Here is a 25,835-nt window from a genome sequence, read left to right on the forward strand (position 1 = left end):
CTCTCTCTCTCTCTCTCTCTCTCTCTCTCTCTCTCTCTCTCTCTCTCCTGTCACACCCAGCAGATATGTGGCCCCATAAAGTCCTTACTTACTCTGACATTTCATCTACCCAGCCTCTTTGCCCTCTGGAGGCTGTGGCTGGCAGCTGGTTTGGAGAAGTGCAATGGGAGACACAAAGCATATACTAACTTCCATTGTGACAAAGTGAGACCCTAAAGGGGGTCTTGCTCCATGGTTTCCATACTCCATGCAGGTACCCACCCCAGAAGCTCTGAGATAAGGCACATCCAGATCCCACCACGGCTTTGCCACACCCTGCTGTGGAACTCAAACAACATTGGGCAAAGCAGCACCATCCATGCCAATGAACATGGCAAATGGTTTCAGCACTCAGCAGGAGGTGACTCGTGAGCAGCCAATCAGTAGACTTTTTGTATAAAACAATATTCTTCAAGATAGCACAAGATAGCACAAGAAGTACATTTTTCTGTGGGTGGAGGAGGGGATTTTAGTTGAACCAGTTTGGATATTCAAATGCAGGCCATTTCCACTCTTAGATTCCCAATGCTATCCTCTAGATCCTTTCAGGGCGTTGCAAGGCATAGCTAGACTCACAGACATTGGTAATACCTGACTCTTTGTCCTGGAGCCAGCACACAGAAAGCAGGGCCAGACTGAGTGGTATGTTCTCTACTCTGGCTGAATGTTGGCTGAAATGGAGGTTGACTGTGGAAAAGCCTGAATGGAAAGAACTTATGTGCCCTCTTCTCTCACCTCAAGCAGCCTGTGGCATTGAAGAAGACCTCGGGGTCCACTACTTCCCGGGACATGTTGCTGTTACCATCACACCAGCCAGAGAAAGGAATGATGACCCGGTCAGTCAGAACGGGCAGGGCATCGGCCACCAACTCCTCCTTCAGCTCGTCCGTGGAAGACAGATTCCAGAGTAGCCCTGGATACAGACATGGTCAGCTCAACACATGGCAGGCTCTGAAAACCTGAGGTACCTGAGTGGTACTGCCCTGAGTCTGGGCTCTAGCAAATGGCTCCCTTCCAGGTAGGCTTGGCCCATCAGACCCATTGTCTGACTTCCTCACGATCCTGTTCTCAATGCCTATGTTGACTGCAGGTTCTTTGAGGTCTGAGAACATCTCAGAGTTCTGTCTAGGAAAGAGTTATGCACATGAACAGCTCCTAAAATACAGTCGATTGATCATCGGTTTTAAACATACGTTTTGGAACTTAGAACTGCTTAATGCTCTCTGTTTCCTATTTGAAACAATACATGGAAAATATCAGCCATGGGAGTGGGTTTGTTACTCTGAACATTCTTGTCTTCTTCAGTCCAATTCAAGGTCTTCATGGTGGCTTCTCCATCCTGTATCCTACCTTGAGTGCCTCATGTACTTCATGAACACAGAGTAAGTGTAGTATAGACAGCCATCCTTTGAGATCCGCTAACCCTGACCCATTGGCTTTGCTTTCCTTCTATTGTCTGCAAATCTCAGTGCCCACTACATAAGGCTCCTTCCCTCACACCCCAGCCTTGAAGATGCCTTCTGAAGGGTGCCACCACTTCAACTGAAGCCAGTGCCACTGAGCTCCTGAATTGAAGCTCGGTGAAACCCACACAGCTGTGCCTTGACCTAGCCTAGAAGGACAGGTTAGAGACACACCCTGCCACCTTGTTCATTCCCTACCCCAGTTTCCCGTCTGTAATACCTTACCAGTCAACTGTTTCTGGATCTCCGTGCTCCCGCTTCTCCTCAGGAGGCTAACAGCCTCACGGATCCCGTTCTGCCTCCTGGTCTCCAGCTTATTGGTGGTGCTCCTGAATACCAGGTTGCGCAGGGCCCCGGCAGCAGCCTGCTGGACATTCTGATTGGGGCTACGGAGAAGGTCCACCAGCTTGCAGATGCCCCCCAGCTGATAGACCTGCCAAGAGAGTTGTCACATTGATTGTTTAAAGGGAGGATGAGACAAATTTTCTTTGCTCAAAGTAACTGATTCTAAGACAAAAAGAAAAAGAAAAAAGAAAAAGAAAAAAATCAGTTCAGAAGCACACAAGTCAACCACAAACAAATACAGCAATGAGGTTATGGTAACTGACCCAGACATGAAACCCAAAGACCTGAATTCAGAGCCCAGCTTCCTCCTATCTTACTTAGGCCCCTGAGCAAGTCTCTCCTCTGTCTAGAGCATAGTGAAGGCCAGATGAGAAGATGTACCTGCATTCACTTCAGAGTCCTAAGGTGAGGCACACACACACAAGGTACCACAGAAACTCTTGTGGTAGAAATTTTGATGAAAACCACCCCAGACTTCTAGAAAGCCATTTGTGGTACACATAGCTGTACTATATGTCTTGTAGGTGTTTTCCTAGCTGGCCAATATGGGTGGGGTCATAAATGAGCCCTGTTTTCACTGAGGGAAGGGCCTGGGAGGGAGGGAGTTGAGGGCTGGGGAATAGTCATATCCTTTAGTGGAATCTGAGGAAGTGGGTGTCACTGAGCCCTGGGACTCTTCTATAGTTGCTGTGGATCATAATCCTCCCACTAGAACAGCCAGTATTATCATCTTCATTGGAGCAGCTGCAACTGCTTGGTAGAGACCCCCAAGATTGTGTTTCCTGAGGGCTGGGGCGATGGGTCAGTGGGTAGGGTAGAAGTGTTTGTCACAGATCCTGATGATCTGAGTTCAACTTCTAGGATGTACACAGTAGGTAGGAGAACTCACACAGTAGGAGGACTGAATCCTGACAGTCGTTCTCTGACCACATCATAAACACACACACAGTAAAATAAATGAATAAATAAATAAATAAATAAATAAATAAATAAAAGATCTAGGAGGCGGGGATGGAGAAAATTATTAAATCTTTACTTGGGAGTCCAGCTACTTCTTCCCACACCCCCTCCCAGAGATACATAATTCTTCCCAAGCTGCACAGGTCTCAGAGGTAATAGAGTATATAAAATGTGCAAAGTTAGATGAAGATTGGGGAACTCCATCTATGTGTCTACGCTGGGATGAGACTTTCTTTGGGGTCACTTGCACATCTGTAAGTTACAAACTATGCTCTGTAAATACGCCCAATACACTCATCCATATGTCAGCTTGTGCATTGGTGGGATTGGTTTTCTGGTCTGTCACTGGTATACTATCAGGGGTGAACAGCTGTTTATTTTATATCTCTCTAGGAAAAGTTCACATAGCAATGGCCAGTAGGGGAGATGCACCCAGTGGAAGCCCACTCAGGAGGCATTCCTCGGCAGGTTAAGATGAAGCTCTGACCTTGCGAGGGCAGGAATACTCCTTATGCCAGTGTCTGGGAACCAACTGCATGTGCTTCTGTTCCTCTCCAAATGTGGGGCCCAGGCTGACACCCTCAGGACCTATCAGCGAGGAAGGTATATGGCCTGTTACCTGTTGCTTGGCCGACTCATCCTGGAAGCAGGTGTGCTGGATGTAATAGGCCCCGATGGCCTGGTACTTCTCATCCTGGGAGCACAGGTACTGCACAGCCTTGGGGATGGTCAGCCCACTACACTCAATGTCCTCACTGCAGATCCTGGAAAAGTGAGGTGCAGGGTATTACAGGGTGAGCATGGGGACCCCCATGAGCAGGCTCTAAGTTCTTCCTTGTATACTCAAATACCACAGCTTCTAGCTGGCCTCTATGGAAGCAGAAAAAGGCAGGCTATCTTGAAGAAAGTCTTGTGAACAGCTCCCTACAAGGAAGGAAAAAGGCTGTGTGCTGACTTTCCCTCTCTTGGTATGAGATCCCTTAAGACCAAAGCAAGACAGTTACTTTCATTCTGTGCACAAACTTGGCCCTATTTCCTGAGATGAAATGACCCATCTGTCCTGCGGTTGCGTTCGTTCCTAGTCCTGGGAAAGTAAAAGACAGTGGCCTGTCTATTCTGTCTCTCCTTCCCTCCCCAAGTCCAGCTAGATGCTTGTCTGGTTGGTTGGTTTTCACTTTTTATCTTTTTAAGACAGAGTTTCTCTGTGTAACTGAACCCTGGCTGTCCTGGAACTCGATTTGTAAACCAGGCTGGCCTCAAACACTCAAACTCAATAGAGATCTTCCTGTCTCTGCCTCCCAAGAGTGGGGATTAAAGGTGTGTACCATCACTGCTTGACTTTCAGTTAGCTTCTTACACACACACACACACACACACACACTCTCTCTCTCTCTCTCTCTCTCTCTCTCTCTCTCTCTCTCTCTCTCTCTCTCTCTCTCTTACATCCTGTCTTTCTCATCCTGACACCATATTTGTCTGTGATCTGCTAGGATCTTTTATGGGGCTAGTGGTTAAAGATCCACTCCACCCAATATCGTACAGTCTTTGACTATGTCCTAAAATCATATCCACCTGATCATTCTACAGCTGAGAACTGTCCACAGCTTCCCCATACATCAGGTTCAAACCCACTGCTGAGACAGTCATTCAAGCGCATTCATTAGGTTGAACCACAACAAATGGCTATTAGTTCACCGTTTTAACTGAAGGTTTGGCTCCCCTGCAACCTCTGGCACATTCCCTAGACTCTGGCAAGAGTCTGTTGGTTGTAGCAAGACATCCTCAGTTCCAGACATGAAGGCCTAGCCCAGGCCTGCTGAGTCTCCCATCCAGGAAACCTTTCCAAGGAAGGGAATCCTCGGCTGGGAACTCCCTGAGCTCCCATGGTGTGCACCCACAAGGCAGCCTTTCCACCTGAGTGTGCCTTCCTTCCAAGCAGAGAAAAAAGGTCCCAGAGGGTAGAGACAGACCCTCTGTGGTACCCAGCCCTACCCACAATGTCCTCAGCATCTGCAGTGGCAACCCTCTCTTCACTTGTACTAGACTGATGCTGTGCCATAGCTGGTGCTCAAGGAATAGTCACAGTTTTAGCTAGGGTGATCCAACTTCATTTCTGAAAACTGTCACTCATGGGGCAGAGTTCTCTGGCCCTGGGCTAGTTGCATACCTGTTCTCTATTGAGGAAGCATTGCCTTATCTTCATCAGTCAAATGTCCCTTCTGCATGGCTTGTCACTCAATCCTAGACCTCCAGTTGGGGACAGGATGGTGCCATGATTAGACTCTCAAAGGGAGGATTCTGAGTCCTTTCACAAGTTATTCTAAATACAATCTTACATACTTCAAGGGGTCCACTTTTAACTGGATTATGCTTCCTTTCAGAACAGTGTGGGATTAGTAGGAAAGAGTACAGGGTAGAGAACCAGCTGTGTGGCCTTGGGCAAGCTTGTTGCTGTCTCTGGGCTTTGCCCCTCACCAGGGTCTGCCTGGAAAGGGATTGATTAGGAAGAACACACAGCTCCTTGGTCACCAAGAATGTGTTCCAGAGCTGCTCTGGGCTGTCAGCATGGCCGTGCCTCCTGTGCTCCACACAGGCCCTGCATGGAGTAGATGCTCCCTAAAGAGCTGCCAAATAAATGAGTAGCTGTTATTAGGTGATAAGAAACAGTGGAAGGCTTGTGTTGCTCTGAGCCTCAAAAGGTAGGCTCAGTGTTATTGTGGCCCCAAGGTACCTTCTGCCTATGGCTCTCTTCATAGTGGTGTGTGTGTGTGTGTGTGTGTGTGTGTGTGTGTATGAGAGAGAGAGAAAGAGAGAGAGAGAGAGAGAGAGAGAGAGAGAGAGAGACAGGCAAACACAGATAGAGAGAAAGAGACAGATAGAGACAGACACACAGAGAGATACAGAGACAGAGAGGTAGACACACAGACAGACATAAAGAGACAGAGAGAGGCAGAGATAGACAGACACAGAGAGAGAGAAAGAGGGGGGAGGGAGGGAGAGAGAGAGAGAGAGAGAGAGGGAAAGGGAGAGAAGAGAGAGAGAGAATTAGAGAGAATTATCTGGAAAGCTTGTTGGAACACACATTATTAGGACCTCTAGGTGTCTGTGTTGGGCCCAAGAATGAATATTTAGTTTCAAAACCTTATTTTATTATTTACATGCATGGGTTTTTTGCCTGCATGAATATCTGTGTACCACTGTGTACCACTTGCATAACTGGAAGCCAGAAAGGGGCATTGGCTCTCCTGGAACTAGCATCTCATAGATGGTTATGAGTCATAAACGTGGGTGCTGAGAATTGAACCTGGGTCCTCTGGAAGAGTGGCCAGTGTCGTTAACTGCTGAGCCATCTCTCCAACCCCAAGAACAAATATTTCTAACACATTCCCAGGTGCTGCTGATCAGAGAGACACAGTGTGGCAGCCATTCCCTGCTAATCTCTCTGTTGTCTCCCTCTGTTCATAGCTTGTGACCCTGGAGACCTGTGTCCACAATGACTGGCCTCTGTGGCTTTTTCACCCTGAGGGCTCCTCTAGGTCTGTGGTCCATCACACCAGAGACTCCTCAAGGTGGTAACAGCAAAGTCAGAACACAGGCTGAGCCTCTCCTCTCCTCCTTGGGAGTGAGCCAGGCTAGCAGACTGCCTCCCTCCCACCTGGCCCCACCACAGCCCTGCAGCACTCACTTGGAACTGGCCCTTGAGTGGCCAAAGGACAGGTCTTTGTTGCAGGAGATAGGTGGTACATACACCGGGTCTTGCTTGGAGGTGCAGGAGGGCGGCCGCACGGGACACTTCTTGACAGCCTTCTGGCCACTGCACGTGCTGTAAAAACTGTACCGGTTCTGGGTGGTCTTGTGGCCCTTGCTGCCCAGGGTGCCCTTGCGCAGTGTGCCTCTTGGGTCACAGTAGAGGTCAGGCTCACTGCGGCTTGCCTTGATTTTCTGCATGAAGCAGATGTCACTGCCGGCAGCACCAGTAGTGGCACAGCTTCCTCGGGGATAGTGCCGGCTCCAGTTCTCCATCTGACTGTAGGAGCTGAAGCGCCTGTTGTCGGGCTCCCGCTTGAGGGTCCCATTGTAGATCTAGACAGGAAAGGGATGAGAGGTTTAGTGTAGCTCTTGACTGGGAGCCTGGACCTAGCTGTCCACAAAGGTAGCTCTCCCTTGCCCCATTACAGTGTTCGGAGGATTTGGAACAATTTTCAGAGAAAGGAACCTTGGGCATTTTTTTTTCCAAATGCAGGTTGTGGTCCGCTGTGGAATATGAGATCATTTTAGCAGATATGCTCACCTTTATTAAAAGTATAGAATAGGGAAAAATAATTGGAAAACATACAATACAGAGTGCAGCACAATAGAGATAAAACCTGTTTTGTGCTACATTTTACACCATGTGTATGTCTAGTGTGGAAGAGGGCACCAGAAGCGGTTGTCAGAGTCCCTGGAACGCTAGTTACAGATGGTTGTGAGTCACTGTGTGGGTGCTGGGGATTGAACCCGGGTCCTCTAGAAGATCAGTCAGTGCCCTTAACTGTTGAGCCATCTCTCCAGCCCTTCATATAGACTTCTTATTGTGGGAATGTATGAAAGGAAGTTCTATACCACTGATCCAACCACATGGACAAAGTCTAAGATGGTGATGGCAAGCCAGAGAAGCGGGCTCCTCCAATAATCGCTCAGAATGAGCAGCTCCCACAGGCTTTTGTCTCAAGCTCTTGCCTTGTTACTCAGGTCACCCCACAAAGCAGCTTCCGACCCATCCAGCCAGTGTCAGCACTTGCACATGTTTGGAAATGCCGATTCTAGTTGAGCTGCTAGCTAGGGAGCCCCTGTGCACACAGAGGTGGTACAGGGTGGATGCAGGAAGACTTCTGGGCTGTGTCATCAGACCGGCTGGGAGAGAAGCAGAGCAGAAACTCAGCCAAAGGGAAAATGGACCGTGAACAATGAGACATCCCTAAGGGTCTTGTAAGCCCAACAGAGAGTGTATTTCTTTGGGAGGAGCGTGCAAAGCCACAGGCTTGGTGGGAATCAGCTCTGGTACTGAACTGTCCGAAGACTTTCCCAGACCCGTAAGCTGGCGGGTCTGGCCTGCTGGAACTTGTTCTCAGACACCAGGATCAACACTGAGCCTGATAAAACCTCCCCATACAGGTGCTGACTTGGGAGTCACCTTTGCTGGGATGAGCAGTGGCCAAGTCTAGCCCAGAGGCTGCCCACCCAACCCTAAACAAAGGGTAAAGAGAACAGAGGAAATGGGATCAAACTGTGTGCCTGCAGAGGAGGGTCCTGTGTGACCAGCAATTACCATCTACCCTGGATCTAGCCACACAGGACTAAGGAGGGGCTGATATTCCAGTTCCCCCAAAGAATGGTGCGAAGCTACTAGTTGGAAAGTGGTGTCCAAAACCAGGAAGCCGTATACAGTTAACCTTGGGGGTAGCAGGTACACTCCCTTCACCCACCCCAAGCGGGCACAATTTTCTTCCTCCAACTGGGTCAAACCACCCTGCCACACAGTGAGCTGGTCTGTGGGAGTTGGGAGAGACACAAACAATGATAAGGCAGAGGCTGGAGGAGCTGGTGGTTTTCTTGGCATTTGGAGGTGAACCGGACTCTTTGATGATTACATGCCAAATGTACTCCAGATCAGGCAGGAAGGTAGCAGATGGTGCTTTGGGAGATTGGGGGGGGGGGCAGAACACTCCCCATGGCAGGCTGGGCTTCCGAGGGGAAGACAACAGGAGTTCCCTTGTTCTCAGTAAGTGACACACCTGGACGTCATCTCAGACACCTGATGAGGAGTGCATATGCCCTCCTGGCCCAGACCCAGCAAAGACGCCATCCTGCTGATTAAGCCTGAGAGAAGTTCTGGTCTCTGCAACCCGTGCTGGGAAAAGGAGCAGCGGGCGGCTCTGGCAAGTCTCGGCGAGGTGGGCTGCCCCCAGGGAATGGGCGAGGACCCCTCTCAACCACCACACCCTAGCCGTGTCATTCATTCCTGGGAGCCCCACCTTAGTTTTTAAAGTCACAGCGCTGGGTTGTATGGATGTGACAGCTGGGAATGACTCTCTCGTGTCTTTCGCTGTCACTTTGGCAAGCAGGAGAAAACCTCAGCTGGACACTGTCCTCTCCTAACTCTATGCAGGTCTGGATACTCTCCAAGGTTCAGATAAAGCATCCTTACTGCCTCTGGCCCTGCCTGCCCATGTGGCCCATGATGGAGTCTTTAAGGCTGAATTGGCAGTGGCGTTGTGGGAATCCAAACTTTCCTTGAGCATATGCCTGAGAAGGATGTGTGACAGTCGAGAGGACTGGAATCACACTGTCTTGGTGGTGTCTCCTTGGGTGTAACCTGAGGCAAGGGGCTTAAAGCCAATATATCTGAGTTTCTCCAGCTGTATAACCAAGATCTTAATTGTTCATGACATAGACGATCATTAGACATCATTAGACTAATGTCTGTAAATTAGAACTGGACATAACACGAGAGCTTGGACCAGCTGCATCTCACACGGGCTGCCTTTCAGAGCTGGTGAGGTGCACATACATGCATGTGCACTTCAAGGATTCTGTCTCTGCCTCTCTAACGCTAGGATTATGCTTGTATGACATCATGCCAGTCCTTTTACATGGGCATTGGGGGATTCAAATGTAGGCCCACATATTGGCATGACAATAAATTTGCCGACTGACTGAGCTATTTCTCCATTCCCCTCTGCTCCCCCTCCCCCATCTTAATTTCTTAAGACAAGTTCTGTCACAGAGCATGGCACTCACGCACTCATGAGATAGTCTCGTTGGCTGATGAATTTTAGCAGTCTGCTTGCCTTTGTTCCCCCAGCACTGGCCTTACAGATGTGAACTGCTGTCTCTGGTTTTCAAGTGGGTCTAACCTCAGGTCCCCGTGCTTGTACAGCAGGCACTGGTAACAGTTGAGTCATCTCCCCAGCCCCTAGCTGAGGGGTTTTAATAACCCACACCATTTCTAAAGAAGATTTTAGATAATCTATAAGGGAGACAGGCCCAGGAAGGAGACACCCAGTATTCAGAACCCCATGCTGAGCTCAGAGTGAATTCAGCAAGCTTTCTGCCAAGATGGAGGAGTCTTTCCTTACATGGGTGCTCCTACCATCTGGAGCAGGACACATCTTCATTGTCTGGATGTCCAAACATCACAGGATGTTTGTGGTGGCCTTGCCCCCGGGCTCCAAATGATAGCAATCCCACTCACCCCCATTTCCAAACACTGTCTCTAAGTTGTAAGCAAACAGCTGCAGCCAGAGGAGAATGAATGGACACCTGTGCCCAGAGCAGGTGGGAGAGCATTGCTGCCAATGCCTTTCCAGCCACACCCCCACACTCAGAGAGGAATCTGCTGGCAGCCTCCTCCTCTTTGAATACAAAGGGGACACACACACACACGCACACACACACACACATGCATGCAAGTGCGCGAGTTTGCATGTAAGACTATCTCATGCTTTCTTGGGAAACTCAAACTTCAGGTGGGATAGTCCATGAATCAAAACATTCCAGACTAGAAACTCAACTTCTGGGAGCAGAACTGACCATTTAGTCAACAGCCTGGGCTAGGTGGATAAGTTGAAGCCCAGAATTTGGGCACAGAAATATCCTTTCTCCACTTGTAACACTTGAAGAGTTCTAGGGAGGAGACTCTTGTGACCACAGTCCAAGGCAAGCCAGAGGAGACTGCGTTGGCCAGAAGCTTCCCCATAGTTACCCCATATTCTGTCCTCTCTTGTCCTAATGACACAGGAGAAGTTGTTAGGGGAGAGTCACCTGCTCAAAAAGGGAAGCCAGGCTTTGTGCTGGGAGGTGTTTGTTTCCTTGCATGGCTGTTCCTGCATCTGAGGAAGACACTTCTCCATTATGTTAGTGAAGCCCCCAGGTTGCTTAGTGGCTCTGCCTTTAAGACCCCCTGGCCCCCAAATGCTTTCTTTTCTTCTCTTCCTTTTCCCTGAAGAAGTGAGTCATTTCAACCCACATTGATGGTCCCTCTCCTCAGGCTCCTCCTTCAGCAGGAAGCTCTCAGGAGCCCACTAGTCCACTGCGCAGGCAAGGAGCTTGAGTTCTAGAGTGAGCTGGATCAAAGCAAATCAATACATTTCTTAAACTCCACTGGGCAGGACAGTAAGCAGCCATTCTGGACGTGGTGGTACCCACCTGACCACTGTTCTCTCTGCTTCCTTCTTTTGTATTGCTACCGATTGCACTGTGGCCCTAGCTTTCCTGGGCACCTCCTAACTCCTCCCACCAGCCCCAGGGTCCCCCTGGCCCCGCCTCCTCACACCCTCACACCCACCTTTCTCAGGCAAAGCTTCCATCAATCCCAATCTTGCACAGAGCTTACTCTACCTCTGCTATTTACCAGGCATGCATATCAACTTGACCCTACCCCTCTAGCCTCCTATCCCCTCTAGTCTCTTCCCTCCTAATGCTCGCTCTCACAGTCCCACAACAGCAGATACACTCTGGCCACCTGCTTCACCTGCTCTCTGCCCACCTTTCAAACCCCACATTTCTCTCAAGTATCTGCTCAAACCTATCATCTCCACGAAGTCTGTTCTGCCCCTTCCTGGCCCTAGATGCCCACAGCTGGACTCCTTCAGCCACACACTCAGTCTCCCCTGGTCTTGTCTGTTCTCTGGTTACCAAAGTAGGGTTCTCTTATTCCTCCAAGCTTTTCAAACCAAAGGCATTTTACTGTGCTCAGCACAGGGCTGGGTTCCCAGCATGCACTGGTGGAAAGGAGAGGAACCGCTGCTCTGGAGAATTTCTCCTGGGAATGGAGACTTCAGTTGCTGATGAGCACTGGGTTCCTTATGGCCTCCTTGCCCAGGGCTCTACCACAGATGAAGTGAACTGGATGAGGATAGAAGGTGCTCTGAGTGGGGCAAGACAGGCGGCACAGCCTGAGCTCAGCTGAGGTTCAGGACACGTCCCTTTACCCTGTCCTGGGACATAGCTAATACCTGGATGATCTCAGAAAGTTCTATTTCAGTTCTGCATCATAACCAGACAGAAACTGCCTACCTCTTTGGGAGCATTGTATGTGCTAGGCAGGCCAAGATGAAAAGAGTGTCCGTGTCCCCAGCTATTAGCCCATTTGAAACCACGCTTCTGCCAACAAGGTGGGGCTGGCCAAACTGGCTCTGCCACAGGACACACCCTTCTCTGCCTGGCAAGTCATACACCCAGTGGAGTGTCCAACAGGGCCATGTTCAGCAAGGCAATCTCCCCACACCCTTCTCATGAAAGCCAGTACGAATACAACTTCACAGAGTACTCATCTCGTGTGGGCCCAGAGAGAGCTTTCTAGAGGAAGGACCTTAACAGAAAGCCCCTCCAGGACAGGCTCCATGGTTGTTTGTCTAGCAACTACCATTGCCTGCCAGTGCCCACTGAGGACCCTTACACAGTAATGACAATAAGCTGTCTTGCATCTTACTAGTGTTTTGTCCACTCCTGAATAGCAAGGTATAGCTGATATGCAGATTACTTTGCTGTGCTTTCCTGGGGCTTTTGAACTCTGGTCCTCTACTAACAAGGCACTGAAGAGAGACACATAGAACCCAAGGCATAGAGAGTTCTCTGAAAAGTATAGGGTGCTACCTAGTTACCAGTCTGAGCTAGTGAGGGAGCCACTGAGGCCTGAGTCACCAAAGATGGGACTTCATCAGGGAGAGTGTTGGTCCCTGACTTGTCCTGAGAAGCAGAGGGCCCAACCTGGGCTGGGCTTCTTATTTCCTGGCACACAGTTGTGAGAACAACCCCACTGGTTGGAATCCCTGATGTCCATCTAGGCAGAGAGTGGTGCCACTTGGCCTTAAAGGAGGCCAGGGTGGGAGTGCCTCTTTGTGGAGTCCTCAAGGGCAGAGAAGAGACACACCCACAATTCCATCACCAATAGCCTGAAACCCAGGGGTACCCCAGAAATACCCGAAAGGTGCCTGTGGTCTAAAGGGTACTGTCTGGTTAACAGTTTTGTTTTTCAAGACAGAATTTTCCTGTATATCATTGGCTGTCCTGAGACTTGCTCTGTAGACCAGGCTGGCCTAGAACTCACAGAGATCAACCTGCCTCCGCCTCCTGAGTGCTGGGATTAAAGGTGTGCACCACAACTGCCCCGCTGACAGCCAGTTCTTGTCTACTGAGAAGAAGGACAACAGCAGACTCCAACACAGTCCAGCTCCAGGGCTCAGATATGTTTTGTTACTGATTTTTTTGTCTGTCTGTTTGCTTGAAATAGTCTTAACTCATAGTCCAGTCATAATTACCCTTCCCCAGCCTCCTAAGTGTTAGGATTATAGATGAGCCACTATACCTGGGCTGTCACTTAAAAAAAAAAAACATTGAAATGTAAAAAGTTTGGGTGCCCATCTCAAAAGCTTATGTAGATTTTGTGAGAAAGCTGATCAATAATAGTCAGTGTCTCTCATGACCTTTGAAGAGCAGATACTGTGAGCACTTACCAATCTGTCGCTATTAAGAAACATTTTCAGATAACTGAAGACTGATTTCCCAAAGCATCAAGATGACTGCAGCCCAGGTCTGAGGGCACTACAGAACTCTGGTCAGTAGCCTGAGAGGCTTTTGGGAGGTGACTTTCTCTCAAGAGACACACAGTGTCCCTGTGACCTGGCCTCCTTGGCTGTAGGTCCCAAGTCCTCCTTACGGGGGTGAGAAGCCCATAGGGTCTCCTCATATACAGTGCGAGGCACCAAATTGAGCTGACATTTAATACCAGCTGCTATCATAACCAGTGACCACAGCAGCTACAGTGCCCTCCATCTCTACTTCCTGCTTCCTGCTTTATTGAATCCTCTCCTTCCTCCTCCAACACACTGGAGAAGTAAGGTTGTTGTAGATCATCTCACTGTCAGAGTGAGTCTGGGGACAAGGATGTGAGAGTTTATATGCATGTTTCTTTTTAAAGATTAAAAATTTATACTGTTGACTACGTGTAAGAGTGTATGTGTGTGTGTGCATGTGGATAGGTGCATATGAGTGCAGGTGCTCCGGTGGACAGAGGTGCCAGATCCCCGGGAACCGGAGGCACTGAGAATTGTAAGCTGAGCGACGTGAGTGCTGGAAGTCAAACTTCTGTCCTTTGGAAGAGCAGCGAGTTTTCTTAATGGCAAAGCCATCTCTCCAGTCCCCCATGTTTCCTTCTAGAAGGGAAATCTGGCCCTTGGCTGTCTCTGTTCCATGAATTCAGACAAATTGGAGCCTCAGTCATTCGACACAGCAGTGTCATGGATTCTGGGTTTTGAACTCAGAGGCCAACTCAGCTGTCCCAGTGATGGGTCAACACAGAGTGGGAGGAGTCAGGGGAGCACTGCAGTGTGAACTAGCTGCCCAGCAGAATACAGATAGATCTCTCACACCCAGTGTCCCCAGGCTGTCCTGGAATGTTGGGGGAGGCTGAGTAGCCCCAGAACCACTGTGAGCCTGAGACTGCGGATATTTCTCAGTACTAGAAGAGGTCCAAAGACTTTGGAGAGGAGACATATCCTAGGGAACTAGCTCTCCTGGCCCTAAAGACTCTGAAAGACCCAAATCCTTTCCTGATTAGATCATGAAGAACCTCATATGAAAGAAAGTGGCCATCCTTACCCTGACTCAAGGGTAAAAGATCACCCCTTTGGAAAATGAGCACATGCATGTGCATATGTACACACAAGCATGCACACACACAAATATCCACTTGTATACACACATGCACAAGCACACACCCATCCTGTACACCGCCCACCTGCCCACTTAAGAAATACATTTTCCCAGAGGTAGACTTAGGTAAGGAAAATCTTTGAAAATTCCTTGATCTTATCTGAGGCCTCTTGGCATTCTCTCTTATATATGTGGTCTCTCTCTTAGTATTTGTCCCCCAGCCACCAGCCACTAAAGTCTGGTGATGGGAACAAAGTTTAAGTGGCAAAAAACACTGGGTATGATGGTGTATGCCTCTAATCCCAACATTCCAGATGGTGTACAAGGAGAATCATGCCATCCTAGGCTTCATAGTGAGAACAATCTCAACAAAACAAAAATCAATCAATCAATCAATCAATCAATCAAACAAACAAACCAAAAAAGCAAATAGCTTCTGTCCTAGGTGGCCCTCTGTTGAGACATCAAAAGTGTTTCTATCCATTGGCTAGCCAGAAACTTAGGCTCCAGGCCTAGGAGGCCTCTCCTCTTTTGACAGATTATGACAGATTCTTGAATATATTTAAAAAGAGAATAGAGCTTGGGGAGGGGAAAACTCAGTGGGAGAGTCCTTGCTTCTTATGTATGAGGGCTTGGTTCGATCTTGAGCACTGTGGGGTGTGGGAGAAAAGGAAAAAGAAGCAATGAACTTGGCTGCTCACTGGTGTCATGCAAGTCTACAGCCCAAAGACCAGGGCTGAGAAGACCCTCTGGCCCAAGGGACACCAGTGACAAGGGAGACCTTGTGATGGCTGTAGCTGATGTGTTCTGTGCAGGAACATGAGCATAGCAACTGAGAGGAAGAACAGCTTCCCTTATGCCACACCTTGCTCCAAATACGCTGCTGGGTCACATAAGTTATGTGGAGGATAGAGGGGCCTCCATTGCTAAGGTTGGTAGTGGGAGCTAGACCCTGGAGTCTCTTGGAGTTAGCCAACTATTGCTGGCTTTCTATGGATTTGGGTGTCTTGGGCCACTCTGTCTCAAGACTATGTAGTTACGAGGGAAATATGGGTCATTGGCTGCTCCCCGAGTACTCCCATTCTGTCCCCAACACTGTGGGGACTCCAGAGAGGTGGTTAGGAGTTTAGGTGAAGATGGAAGAAGTTGGAGGGATTGTTCCTGAACATTCTTAAGGTTGGCCACAAAGGAGGTGTTATTCCACAGAGCTTGGTCCTTGGCAGGCACTGAGTCAGAGACTTTATCTCCCCATACTCCAGTAGCAAAATGTGTTCAGCTAGGCACGGGGATGGTGGCCTTATTGAGTGGCAGGGCTCCACCTGGGTGCTTTTTTCCTTGGCTCTCAGATCTCTACATGACCTGGGTGGGAGTCATTGTGGGAAAACCACCCCACATGATTATCTTATGACTCAGAATCTTCACATGTTTTCAACATGCACCATGGCTGTGAGAGGACTTTAGGTATCTCAAGGACACAGGCAGTAACCATCACTGAAGCACGGAGAAACGCTTGCATTTCCGGTCTGATGGCCATGAGGACAAAGCCTCGAGGTGAGTCCCTATGCTTCTTTGTCACTCACCCACATCTCTTTCGGAGCAAAACAACTTAAAATTTCCAGTGGAGCAAACACACCTCACTAGCATTAAAAAGAGTTTTGTAATTAAGGTCATGGCTAGCCTTCCTTTAACAGCAAAGAATGCTGTTTTTGTGTCATCTGACTTTAGTAGAATATAGTTTCTTTTCAAAGGAAACACACTGAAATTTAAAAGTGATTCCTTGAAAAATAAGCAATAGTTGGAATGATGGTTTTAATAAACTGTAATACTAAGTGCTCATGACTGGGGTTTTGGAAATGTTAGGGTGGCAAAGAAAGGCTTAATGTAGCCAAGTGACAAGAACTCCTGTCTGGAGAGCTGGCTTCAGTCTTCTTTCCCCACTGCCTGGCTGAGTATGCTGGGCAATCAGCCTACTTACCCAGCCTTAGTTTCTCCAATCACACACTGCTCCAGAAGGCTCTTGATTTGGGGCAGGCTGTTCAGCCCTTGCTGAAGTCACAGCATCCTGGCCAACCTGGCTTAGTCCTGTCTTCCTCCCATTCAAAGCCACTCCCTGGTACACAGAGTGGGGGTGGGGGGTGGGGGCCCCCAAGCTGCTTCTTTCCCCACCTGTGTCTCTCCGAATCCCCGCCCTGCCTCTCCACAACCAGATTTGATTTTGTTTTTCAGCTGAGTTTGCGCTCTTGGGGCAAGCAGGCAGGCAGGCCTCGCAGAGACTTGCCAGGGCCCTGGGGGAGAAAGCTGAGCCTCACCCTAGCAAAGGGTGGGGTGGTTCTTCCACCCACCTGGGAAATGCTACTGCATTTGTCTCTCTCGGCTCAGTGACAAAAGGAAAATTCTCACCAGTAAAGACACCAGAAGATCCCTCGATGGCTTCAGATCTATGGCTCCTCTAGTCCCCAATCTCTGGCTTAGAGCTCCCTGACAGGGGAGAGAAACCACCCCATCACCTGCCCCTTCCAGCTCCCGTCTCTCTTCAAGCTTGCCACCCCCCTTCATGGCCACTGGGCTTCAAACTCAATTCTGCCAACTCTACCTGTGAGGTAATGAGCAAGTCTTGCACTTTTCTGCCACTTCATTCTCCTGCAAATCAAATCAGAATCAAAGTGCTTGGTTACCCACCCATCTCACGGATACCCAAGGATCGAGTCAGGGAAGAAAACATGAATGTTCTGTGTAAATTCAAAATACGGCCCTAATCCCAGGGATTATCACATTATATAAATTGACAGAGAAGGCAGAGGGGTGAGACAGTTTTACAAGCCCCTACTTGTTATAATCCAGAGACTAAGGTCCACATCTCCAAACCCTACAACCCCAGCCTAGAAGGCTTAGCAATCGCCTACCCCTGGCAGCTTTCATTTACAGACCAGGAAACTGAGGCCTACTGAGGTTGAAGTCAGCATGTACTGTAGAATTTAGCTTTTAATTATATCCTCTCTTAGGCTGCTGTTTCATCTGTTCTTTGTCTTTAACCACAGTGTAAGGACTTTAAAGACTAGCATGCTGGCTGAGTACATTTTGTCAGCTCTCCCCACCCCCACCAAAAGGGCCCCAGACAAAACTCTACTCATCACTAATGGAGAAAACTAAAACCATTTGTTTTATTATTCTTGATTCTACTTGATTCTTCACATCATTCCTCTAAAGATTCAGAGGCTGCGCTTAGAATGTGTGAGGATGGGGAAGAAAGCAATGGCTACATCTTCTGGAAGCTTCCATTTTAGAAGACAAACCCTACCCCGTGCTCAGTGGCTACTGCTTCATTATGTGCCTTCTAATCCCTAGTCAGGAAGGAAGGAAGGAATTGAGCCCTGGTGAATCAACCTAAGCCTTGGTTCTTCCAGTTTGACCACCAACTTGGTGCTCTGCATTAATTGTATGGAAACCTTAGCTGATGCATCTAGCTGAAATTAGCTTTTGCTGTTCCAGTAGACTGTAACATTCTTTTCTGGGGACTTTCTGGAAAGGACATGCTGCTGACAGTGTCCTGGGCTGGTGACAGTGTCCTGGACTGCTGGCCATGCCCTAGGCTAGCTACACCCAGTCTTCCACCTCCTTCCCTAACAAAATGCCACTCACCTGTCCTTCAGTCCCCTATGAGAACATGAGGATCAGGGAGGAGAATGTGTAGACATGCTCAATCCACTTTGAGGGGCAGTGTGAGTTCTGGTCCCAAGGGATTGGCTACAGAAAGCCATCGGGGCTTGTGAGACCCCTGGAGCTGGCAGCTCACAAGCCACTACCTGGTGTGGTGGTGTCTGTTCTTATGGGATAGCCTGAGCAATACTCCTACCCCTCAGTCCCAGCTCTGGGGCTTTGCTGTGCTCTCCACCCACTCCTCTCTTTTCATACAGTGCAGCATTTAGCATCTCTTAGAGACCGCTCTGGTCCCTCATCCAAAGCTCATGCTCCCTGATGCCATTTGCACGTATATATCATAACCATGTCCTCCTATCTCTGTGGGATCATGGGGCCAGCATAGTGAGCATCCTCCACTTCTTTTCCCCAGGGAAGGATTCAGGCTATGGATGTTAGAGCTAAGAGGTCCTCAGCTGGGTGTGTACTACTCAGGTAAGCTAAGTCAGCTGTGGAGGGAGAAGCATAAAATGGAAGCTGCTCAACCTAGAGACTTATCAGTTGTAAGCAGAGCAACTCTGATAGACCGTGGCTTGTCAAGGAGGGGCTGTGTGTAGACATTTGTCACAGCTGAAGTTCCAAGGTTGAAGTGCAGGGAGCATGCCTGTATCAGTGATTAGCTGTGAGAGGCAAGCCATATCCCCCTCTCCAGGCCCCGCCAACTCTCTCATATACCTCCTTTAGCTTTCTGAGGCACATTCTGTCCTTTGGCAAGTAGGATCGTTGTCTCTTCTTGTCGGGTGAGAGCCTGGGGCCCTTGTAGGACCCTCCTATCTCTCAAGGCTTGGTGGGAGTGAGTCATGAGCTGGCAACAGAGACACAGAGTTGGCAAATCCATCAATCGCTCGCTGCTAGAGCAGGATCCATGTCAGAGTCTGTTTTCCCTCACCTGGACTCTGCAAGAAAAGGCGAAGGCCAGCAGGCACCGCCAAAGGAGCCCAGCTTGCACACCTGGAGTGGCACTTAGGAGTGGGAAGAGGAGCAGGGAAGGCAGTGAGCCTGAACTTTAAGTCAGGGTAGTTACTTAACAGAGCTACATGCTCTGCCTCGGTTACCCCTCTGCATGGCTAAAGTTAGTGAAATCCTACCACGTTGTCCAGCTGTGGCAAGAGCTAACTAACTTCCTTTTCTTGGTGGTAAGAGATGCTCAGATGAGAGCAGGAAGGAGGCTCAGACCCTTTCCTCACCCGGATGACTGAAGCAGAGTCTCTGGGCTGAAGGAACTGTGCCAACGCCAACCATAGAGCCACCTGGGTTTGGTTGGCTTCAGCCCTGAAGCTCTGAGTCATGAGTGAGCTCTCAAGGCCTACAGAGTGTTAAGCTTTGGCAAGGAGCTAATAAAAGATCCTTATTCCATGTCAAAAGAACAAATGCCACTCCATCTTGTAGCAGACTACAAGATGTTGAGACCACAGTCCAGGCCTTGCACTGCTAACCGAATATGCCAAATAGTCCTCCTACTGCGCTGAGAAAGGTTTCCCACATATCAGAGATGGAGGCTCAGGTGGATTAAAAACAAGCCTGGAAACACACAGATAATGAAGAGGGAGAGCCAGGATTTGGACTGAAGGTCCTGAGCCAAGCCTTGCTTGTTTTTCTAAATCATGCTATCTTGAGACCCAGCCTCTGTTAACGTGGACTAGCGAGGGCTGCCTCTTTTTACACCTAGGACAAAGGGTCCTGCTATGTTTCTCTGGCAACCTCTCTACACTGTGTGGTCCATAACCCAGCCCTTTGCATAACCAACACTGTGACTCTGACAGAAGTGAACCACCAACCCAGAGTGCACTGTGTATGAAATTACTATTTTCCACTGAATCCTGAGACAGCCATTGTTCTGCTGTCTGTACCAGGAACTCCCACAGGTTGTATTGAGTCCAGAATAAACAGGCTTTGTTAGCTTCAGAGTAAAGGTCTCTAGTGAAGAGTCCAAAAGACTCTGTTGTTAAGGGAACATCAAGCACAAATGCATCAATTAGGTAAGTAGCTAGAAAAACGATTCAGGACTAAGACAGGATTCTCTCTCCTTATGTTCCTAGAGGGTCTTGCTTTCAGGAATGCCAAGCTGGATTTAATTGAGCATACCTGTGATTCAATATGACAGCCACCATGGCTCATCCTATTTCAGAACTGGATGGTATTGTCCACATACCTTCTCTCCTCTATAGATCGTATCCTGGGAAGGATGGTCAAGTGCAATCCACATCCAATGGACATTTTACTTGATAAACTCTCAAAATAATTCAATGCTCAGAATGTGTTTCTTGCTTTAAAAATAGGAAAGCTCTAGTTCTGATGTGCACATGAGTGAGAATTGATGCTGTCCTCCCTCAGCTTCATCTGAGACAGACCTGTGTGATAGTGACTATGTACAGCTTTAGAGTAGAATACCTGTGCTTTCCAAATGACCTCAGTTCCCTAGCTTTTCATCCTAGTCTACCTGAGCCAGAGGAAGGTATTTAAGTGACAATTAAGAGGGACCAAAGTCTTCTATTTTCTAGCTGGAAACAGAGGCAGTCTGAGGTAACCCTGCTTGGGCTCCTAGTCCAGTAGAGGAGTTAATATGGAGACTTGTTCTAATTATAGAAATGGTCTGGATGACAGGCCATAGGATACAGGACATAGAACTGTGTTTCAATCTGAGATTAAAAAATATTTTTTTCAGAGACACTTGGTGGTGGTACACACCTTTAATCCCAACACTCAGAGGTAGAGGTAGAGGTAGAGGCAGTGGCAGAAGCAGGGGGATCTCTGGGTTTGAGGCCTGCTTGGTCTACAGAGTGAGTTCCAAGACAGTCAACACTACAGAGAGAGACCCCATCTCAAAAAACCAAAACAAAATAACAACCAAAATTGGGGCTGGAGAGATGGCTCAGTGGTTAAGAGCACTGATTGCTCTTCCAGAGGACCCTGGTTCTATTCCCAGCAATCACAGGGCAGCTCACAACTACCTGTAACTCCAGTTCTGGGGATCTGACACCATCACACAGGCATACATAAAGGCAAAACACTGATATACATTAAATAAATAAATAAATAAATAAATAAATAAATAAACCTTTTAAAAATAATTTCAATTACCTCTCAAATAGTTTATTTTGTTGTATTTTACCTCATAAGTTTACTATAACTCTCCCATTAGTGATTATTGCCAAGTGAACAGAAATTGATTTTAGGAAGAGAAACTATGGCCGTTTCCTTCCTTCTCCTGTTGGCATTAGACTCCCCCAAGGAGAGAAGAATTGGCTGGAAGGCTGGGGAAGAGAGGAATGAAAGGGTTTACATTTGTGGACCTCTTGAGAGTCTCTCAAACATGATTGCATTGTTGACACATAGAAATCTATGAAGACAACTACAATCAACATCGCAAAAAGTGTAAGTACCTAGAGTAAGGTAAACGACTCTTCCTAGGTGAGCCAGTAGTAGGTCAGGGGTCTAGGCCACCATACTATTAGGCATCTGTGTGACCTTCAGTGAGTCATTTATCATCTCTGGACCTGAGTTTCCTATCTGTAAAACCCACTGGCACTCTATCTGTCTACTGGTCTGGCTCTGAGATCTGAGATGGGTGCAGAGTCAGCCCATCCGAGATGTCAGGTGTGAGGACATTCTTTGCCTCATGTCACAGATTCCTCCTTCTTCCAGAGGCTTGTAGGACTCTTAGGCTCTACTACTGTCTTGTAGGTGATATCGTGCCTCTGGAGAAGGAGGCAGGAGTGACCCATAGTCAGTAGGGCGATGCTGAGGCAAATGGTTTGCTTTGGACCAGTCTTTTCCTTAAGCCCTTGGATGCTTTTTTTATGTCAGACTCACTTCATTTTAAGCTTAATTATGAGACTCTTTAAAGTCTGTTTCGTAAAACTTGTAATATAATTGGCCATTGATAAAATGCAAAACACTTTTTTAACTAGAAGGCTATTGATGATACAAAAAAGTATAAAGACTATAAAATAACTACTACTAATTTCAAAATATAGTTAGAATTTTCTTTTAGAATTTGCCTATTCTATTTTTTCTATTCTATTCTATTGACTACTCTATATTTAAAGAAAATATTTACTCACTAGTTATAAAGCTTTAGTGTTTGAGAATGGTGAGATATTTGGAACTGCAGTCAAATCTGAAGAGTGAAGAGCTCAGAGTGGGCAATACTGTTTCTGACCTAAGAGAATCATAAGGAAGTAACACTGGTAGCAAGATGGCTTCTAAGATGCACTGAAAACAGTTCCATTTAAACATCTACAGGCTCTACAAACATTTGAGCAGGATGCTGGTGTAATTCTCCAGTACAGAAACCATTGTCTTTATCTATTTCTGTTGACCGTTGCTTCTCCCAACTTGACTAGAAGTTCACTGAGGGCAAAGGGAGTCTTCACAGCAGCATCTGCAATGTGCATCACGTGATGCCATGTGTGCCCGGCAGTTGCTCAATGCCATTTGGCTGACCCACCAAACGAACAGAATGTAGGAAATCGTCCTTCACCAGCTCTCAGCAACTCCTGAAAAGATGCTGACGATGCTTGTGCAGATGAACCACACCCTCCTCCCTGTATTCCCTGCTTTGGGCTGCCATATTGGTTTCACTAGAGGGTGGGACACACAACATTCCATGCCAGTTGTACCAACCATGGGAAAAATCCCACAGGCACATGGTTTTCTCACACTGCAGATCACTATTACCGTGTTTCCCACTCTCCTCCACTCTAAATCTGGACCCCCATTTGGTTTTTCTCAGTGCGCGGCTGATTATATGTCTGGCTCCAATATCAATTACTCTACTTCCTCCCTACTCAGCCCCCTCCCTCTGCCAAATCCTCGTGTGTGCTCAGCTCTTCCCTGTTCCCATAGCCTCTCCTGAACTGAGAGGAGACGGGACAAGCCCCAGCAGCTACCCTGTCATGAGTCATGTCTGCAGTGTTGCCAGCAAAGGAGTGAAGAGGGTTGGGCCTTGGGGCTCAGGGAAGAAAAGGGATTTTCAGTGGTTGTCAGAAAATGGGCACAGGGAGGTGTGGGGGCTGTTTGGGAACATTAAAGGCAAGCGAGACAGCTAAGAATTGAGTTAATTATCTATAAGAAAATGTTAGGAAGTCACGGGCTGTATGAAGTATTTTAGAAACACCTCCTCCCACATTTCCATGGTTACGATCTTTGTTTGATAACACGGTTAATGTAGCATGATATCTACACATGAATGAAGCAGAAAAACTGGTAGCATCAGTTTCATTTTTGTGGAGGGGAACACTGATGCTCGGACTTTACCGATTTCATCCAGAGTCTCAGCAGAGAGTAGAAACAGTTTAAGCTCTGGCCTGGGCACATGGAGCATGTATATCATTAGCATGGTTATTCACTCGGATCAATAGGTCCAGTTGTTTGCCTTCTGGGGGCTTTACCCAATCCCTTTATTCTGCATCACTAAGGCAGTTTCTGAATCTCTCTGGACACCACTCTTTGTGTTAAAGCCCTTTCGCATGTATGAGCACTCCTCAAGCTTATTCGGTTTGATCCTCTAAGTGTATGTTATCCTGAGAGTGACAGCCAATATAAATGATCAAAAAAAAAAAAAAAAAGAACAAGACATGAATTTGTAGCAGACTGACTGAGATCATCCTTTTTGTTCGTCTGCAATCTGTAACATCCATGAGAGATACAGATTAAAAAAGGAAATCAAGTCACAGCAAGAGAACACCACTCTTCCCAGAGGACCCCAGGACCTTCAGCAACTTGGAGTGGCATCCGTGGCCATTTGTTCTCAACAGATGCTGCCGATCCTGTATCCCCTAGAAGACCCAGCCCCAGCTTTGCTTAGAGGTGTATCTTTTATCCTGGTCTGTTTAATGTTTTGGAGGCCTCACAAATGAATTCTCAAGAACAAAGCAGGTTAATGTTGAAATTAGCAAAAGTAAACAGAAATCATGGAACTTGAGGACTCTGGGGAACCTTGGGTGCTGTTTAGCTCGATATCCCTGGTTCTGGAATAGGACAAAACGTGTGCTGGTTCACATGACTGTACCCAGAGCACCCAGCACAGTGTTTTGTACAGAGCCCAGCTCCGTAGGTTCAGGAAGTAGACAGGTGGGTAGAGGGAGTTGGGGAAGACAGAGCCAGGACCAGGATTAAAGGATCTAGAATTATCTCCACCCACATTAATTTTTTTAAAACCTTGCGAGTTGTTATCTGCCTTTTATGTCTATTACTTCATTTACTCTTGCCAATAAACCCAAGAAGTCTTTGTTATATCTGCTTGACTTGTGAGGAGCTTGAGTCCTGGAGGTCGAAACCCAAAGACACAAGCTCAGTGAGTGGGAGCTTGAATCTGAACCCAGATTTCTCTGACTAGGAAACCCAAGCAAAGCTTTACTCCTAGAAGGCTGCCTTTGCAGGGGCTGCTGGAATACCACGCTCTCCTGGTCTCATAGGACTTTCTGAGCACTTCTTTGATTACCAGTACATATGAAAGAAAAAAAACTTCACAATTTCCCCTGAAAACCTCTGTCTGCAAAGGACCTCCAGAATTCAGACTTCTCACATATTCTGATCAAGTCAGAAAAACTTGGAAATAGACTCTTTAAAATGCTTTCCCTAAAATGTTCTCATAAAATACTCAGAAATACCCAATCAGCATCAAAAGAGATTGCACATAGTCCCTTATGAGGCAGTGGCCAAGCCAACAGTCCTGGTCAGATCTGCAATCCTGACTTGCTGTCTGAAGTCTGCATTTCTTTGTTTGAGCAACCAGTGAAAACTTTCTCCATCAGGAACCCCAGACCATGCCCACAGACATTCCAGATCTTTCAGGCTGGGAACAGTTCCTTACCGGATATCCCCATGAGCCATTGCCTGCCTGGAACTTGGAGAAGTAGCTGCTTCTGCTCGTGGTGCCATAGTTGTTGTAATTGTCAGCCAGCCCATCATACATGGAGCCTGGAGGGCAGAGAAGGAAGGTTAGGGCAGGGATGACCATTGTCTTCACCCATCCCTCCTTCCTCGGTATCACCCACAACCATGTCCACCACCTCTGTGGAGAGAAACAGTCTGGGTTCCCACAGAAGAATGGAAAATGGCTTGTCATCTGGTGGCCATGCCATCTCTTTCCTTATCCACTATAGCCAGGGCCCACCCAGCAAAGAACTACCGGCCAGCTCTTAGACCCCTTGGGAGACATTGGCACCTACATGTCAGGAGCTGTCCTGGAGAGCCTTGGAGAACAGTAGTTCCCACCCAGGGAATCACAAGTCCGCGTTCCACAAAAAGGAGCTGCCCACTTGGGGAAAGAAGGCAGGATCTCGACATTCCAGGTTCAAATCGCTAAGGTCAGAGCCTTACAGCAGTGCAAACTGTTTAGAGTCCGCTTCTGTCAGGACTGTGAATTCAAACCTGAGCCCAACCCCCCACAGATGATCAGGTAACCTGCCCCTTCCTTCTCCTCTGAGGTCCTCTGGCTGGTAAACGGGGAACAATGATCAACCTCAAAGGGCCAGTGAGGATTAATTAATGTTTTCACAGTGCTTGGAGACCCACAAATGACAGGCTCTGTGGAGGACAGAGTGTCATTAGGGTTATTAGCGGCAAAGTGGCTTTGAATCACAGAAAGCAGGCTGGATTTGGGGTTTGAGCAGGAACCGATCTTCCTTCTCT

General features: G+C 47.9%; 1 protein-coding gene across 1 annotated transcript; it reads right to left on the reverse strand.

Moving 5' to 3' along the window:
- Positions 1 to 774: 774 nt before the first annotated feature.
- LOC114635662 (plakophilin-1-like) lies at positions 775 to 25,121 on the reverse strand (the record flags this gene model as incomplete). Its single annotated transcript, XM_028784155.1, has 5 exons — positions 775 to 952; positions 1,728 to 1,935; positions 3,427 to 3,571; positions 6,493 to 6,890; positions 25,015 to 25,121. Coding segments are annotated over 5 exons (1,036 nt in total), but the record flags the coding sequence as incomplete, so codon positions are not given.
- Positions 25,122 to 25,835: the final 714 nt, after the last annotated feature.

The sequence above is a fragment of the Grammomys surdaster genome, unplaced genomic scaffold (assembly GCF_004785775.1).
Source record: "Grammomys surdaster isolate TR1022 unplaced genomic scaffold, NIH_TR_1.0 115338, whole genome shotgun sequence".
In the NCBI taxonomy this organism is placed as follows: domain Eukaryota; kingdom Metazoa; phylum Chordata; class Mammalia; order Rodentia; family Muridae; genus Grammomys; species Grammomys surdaster.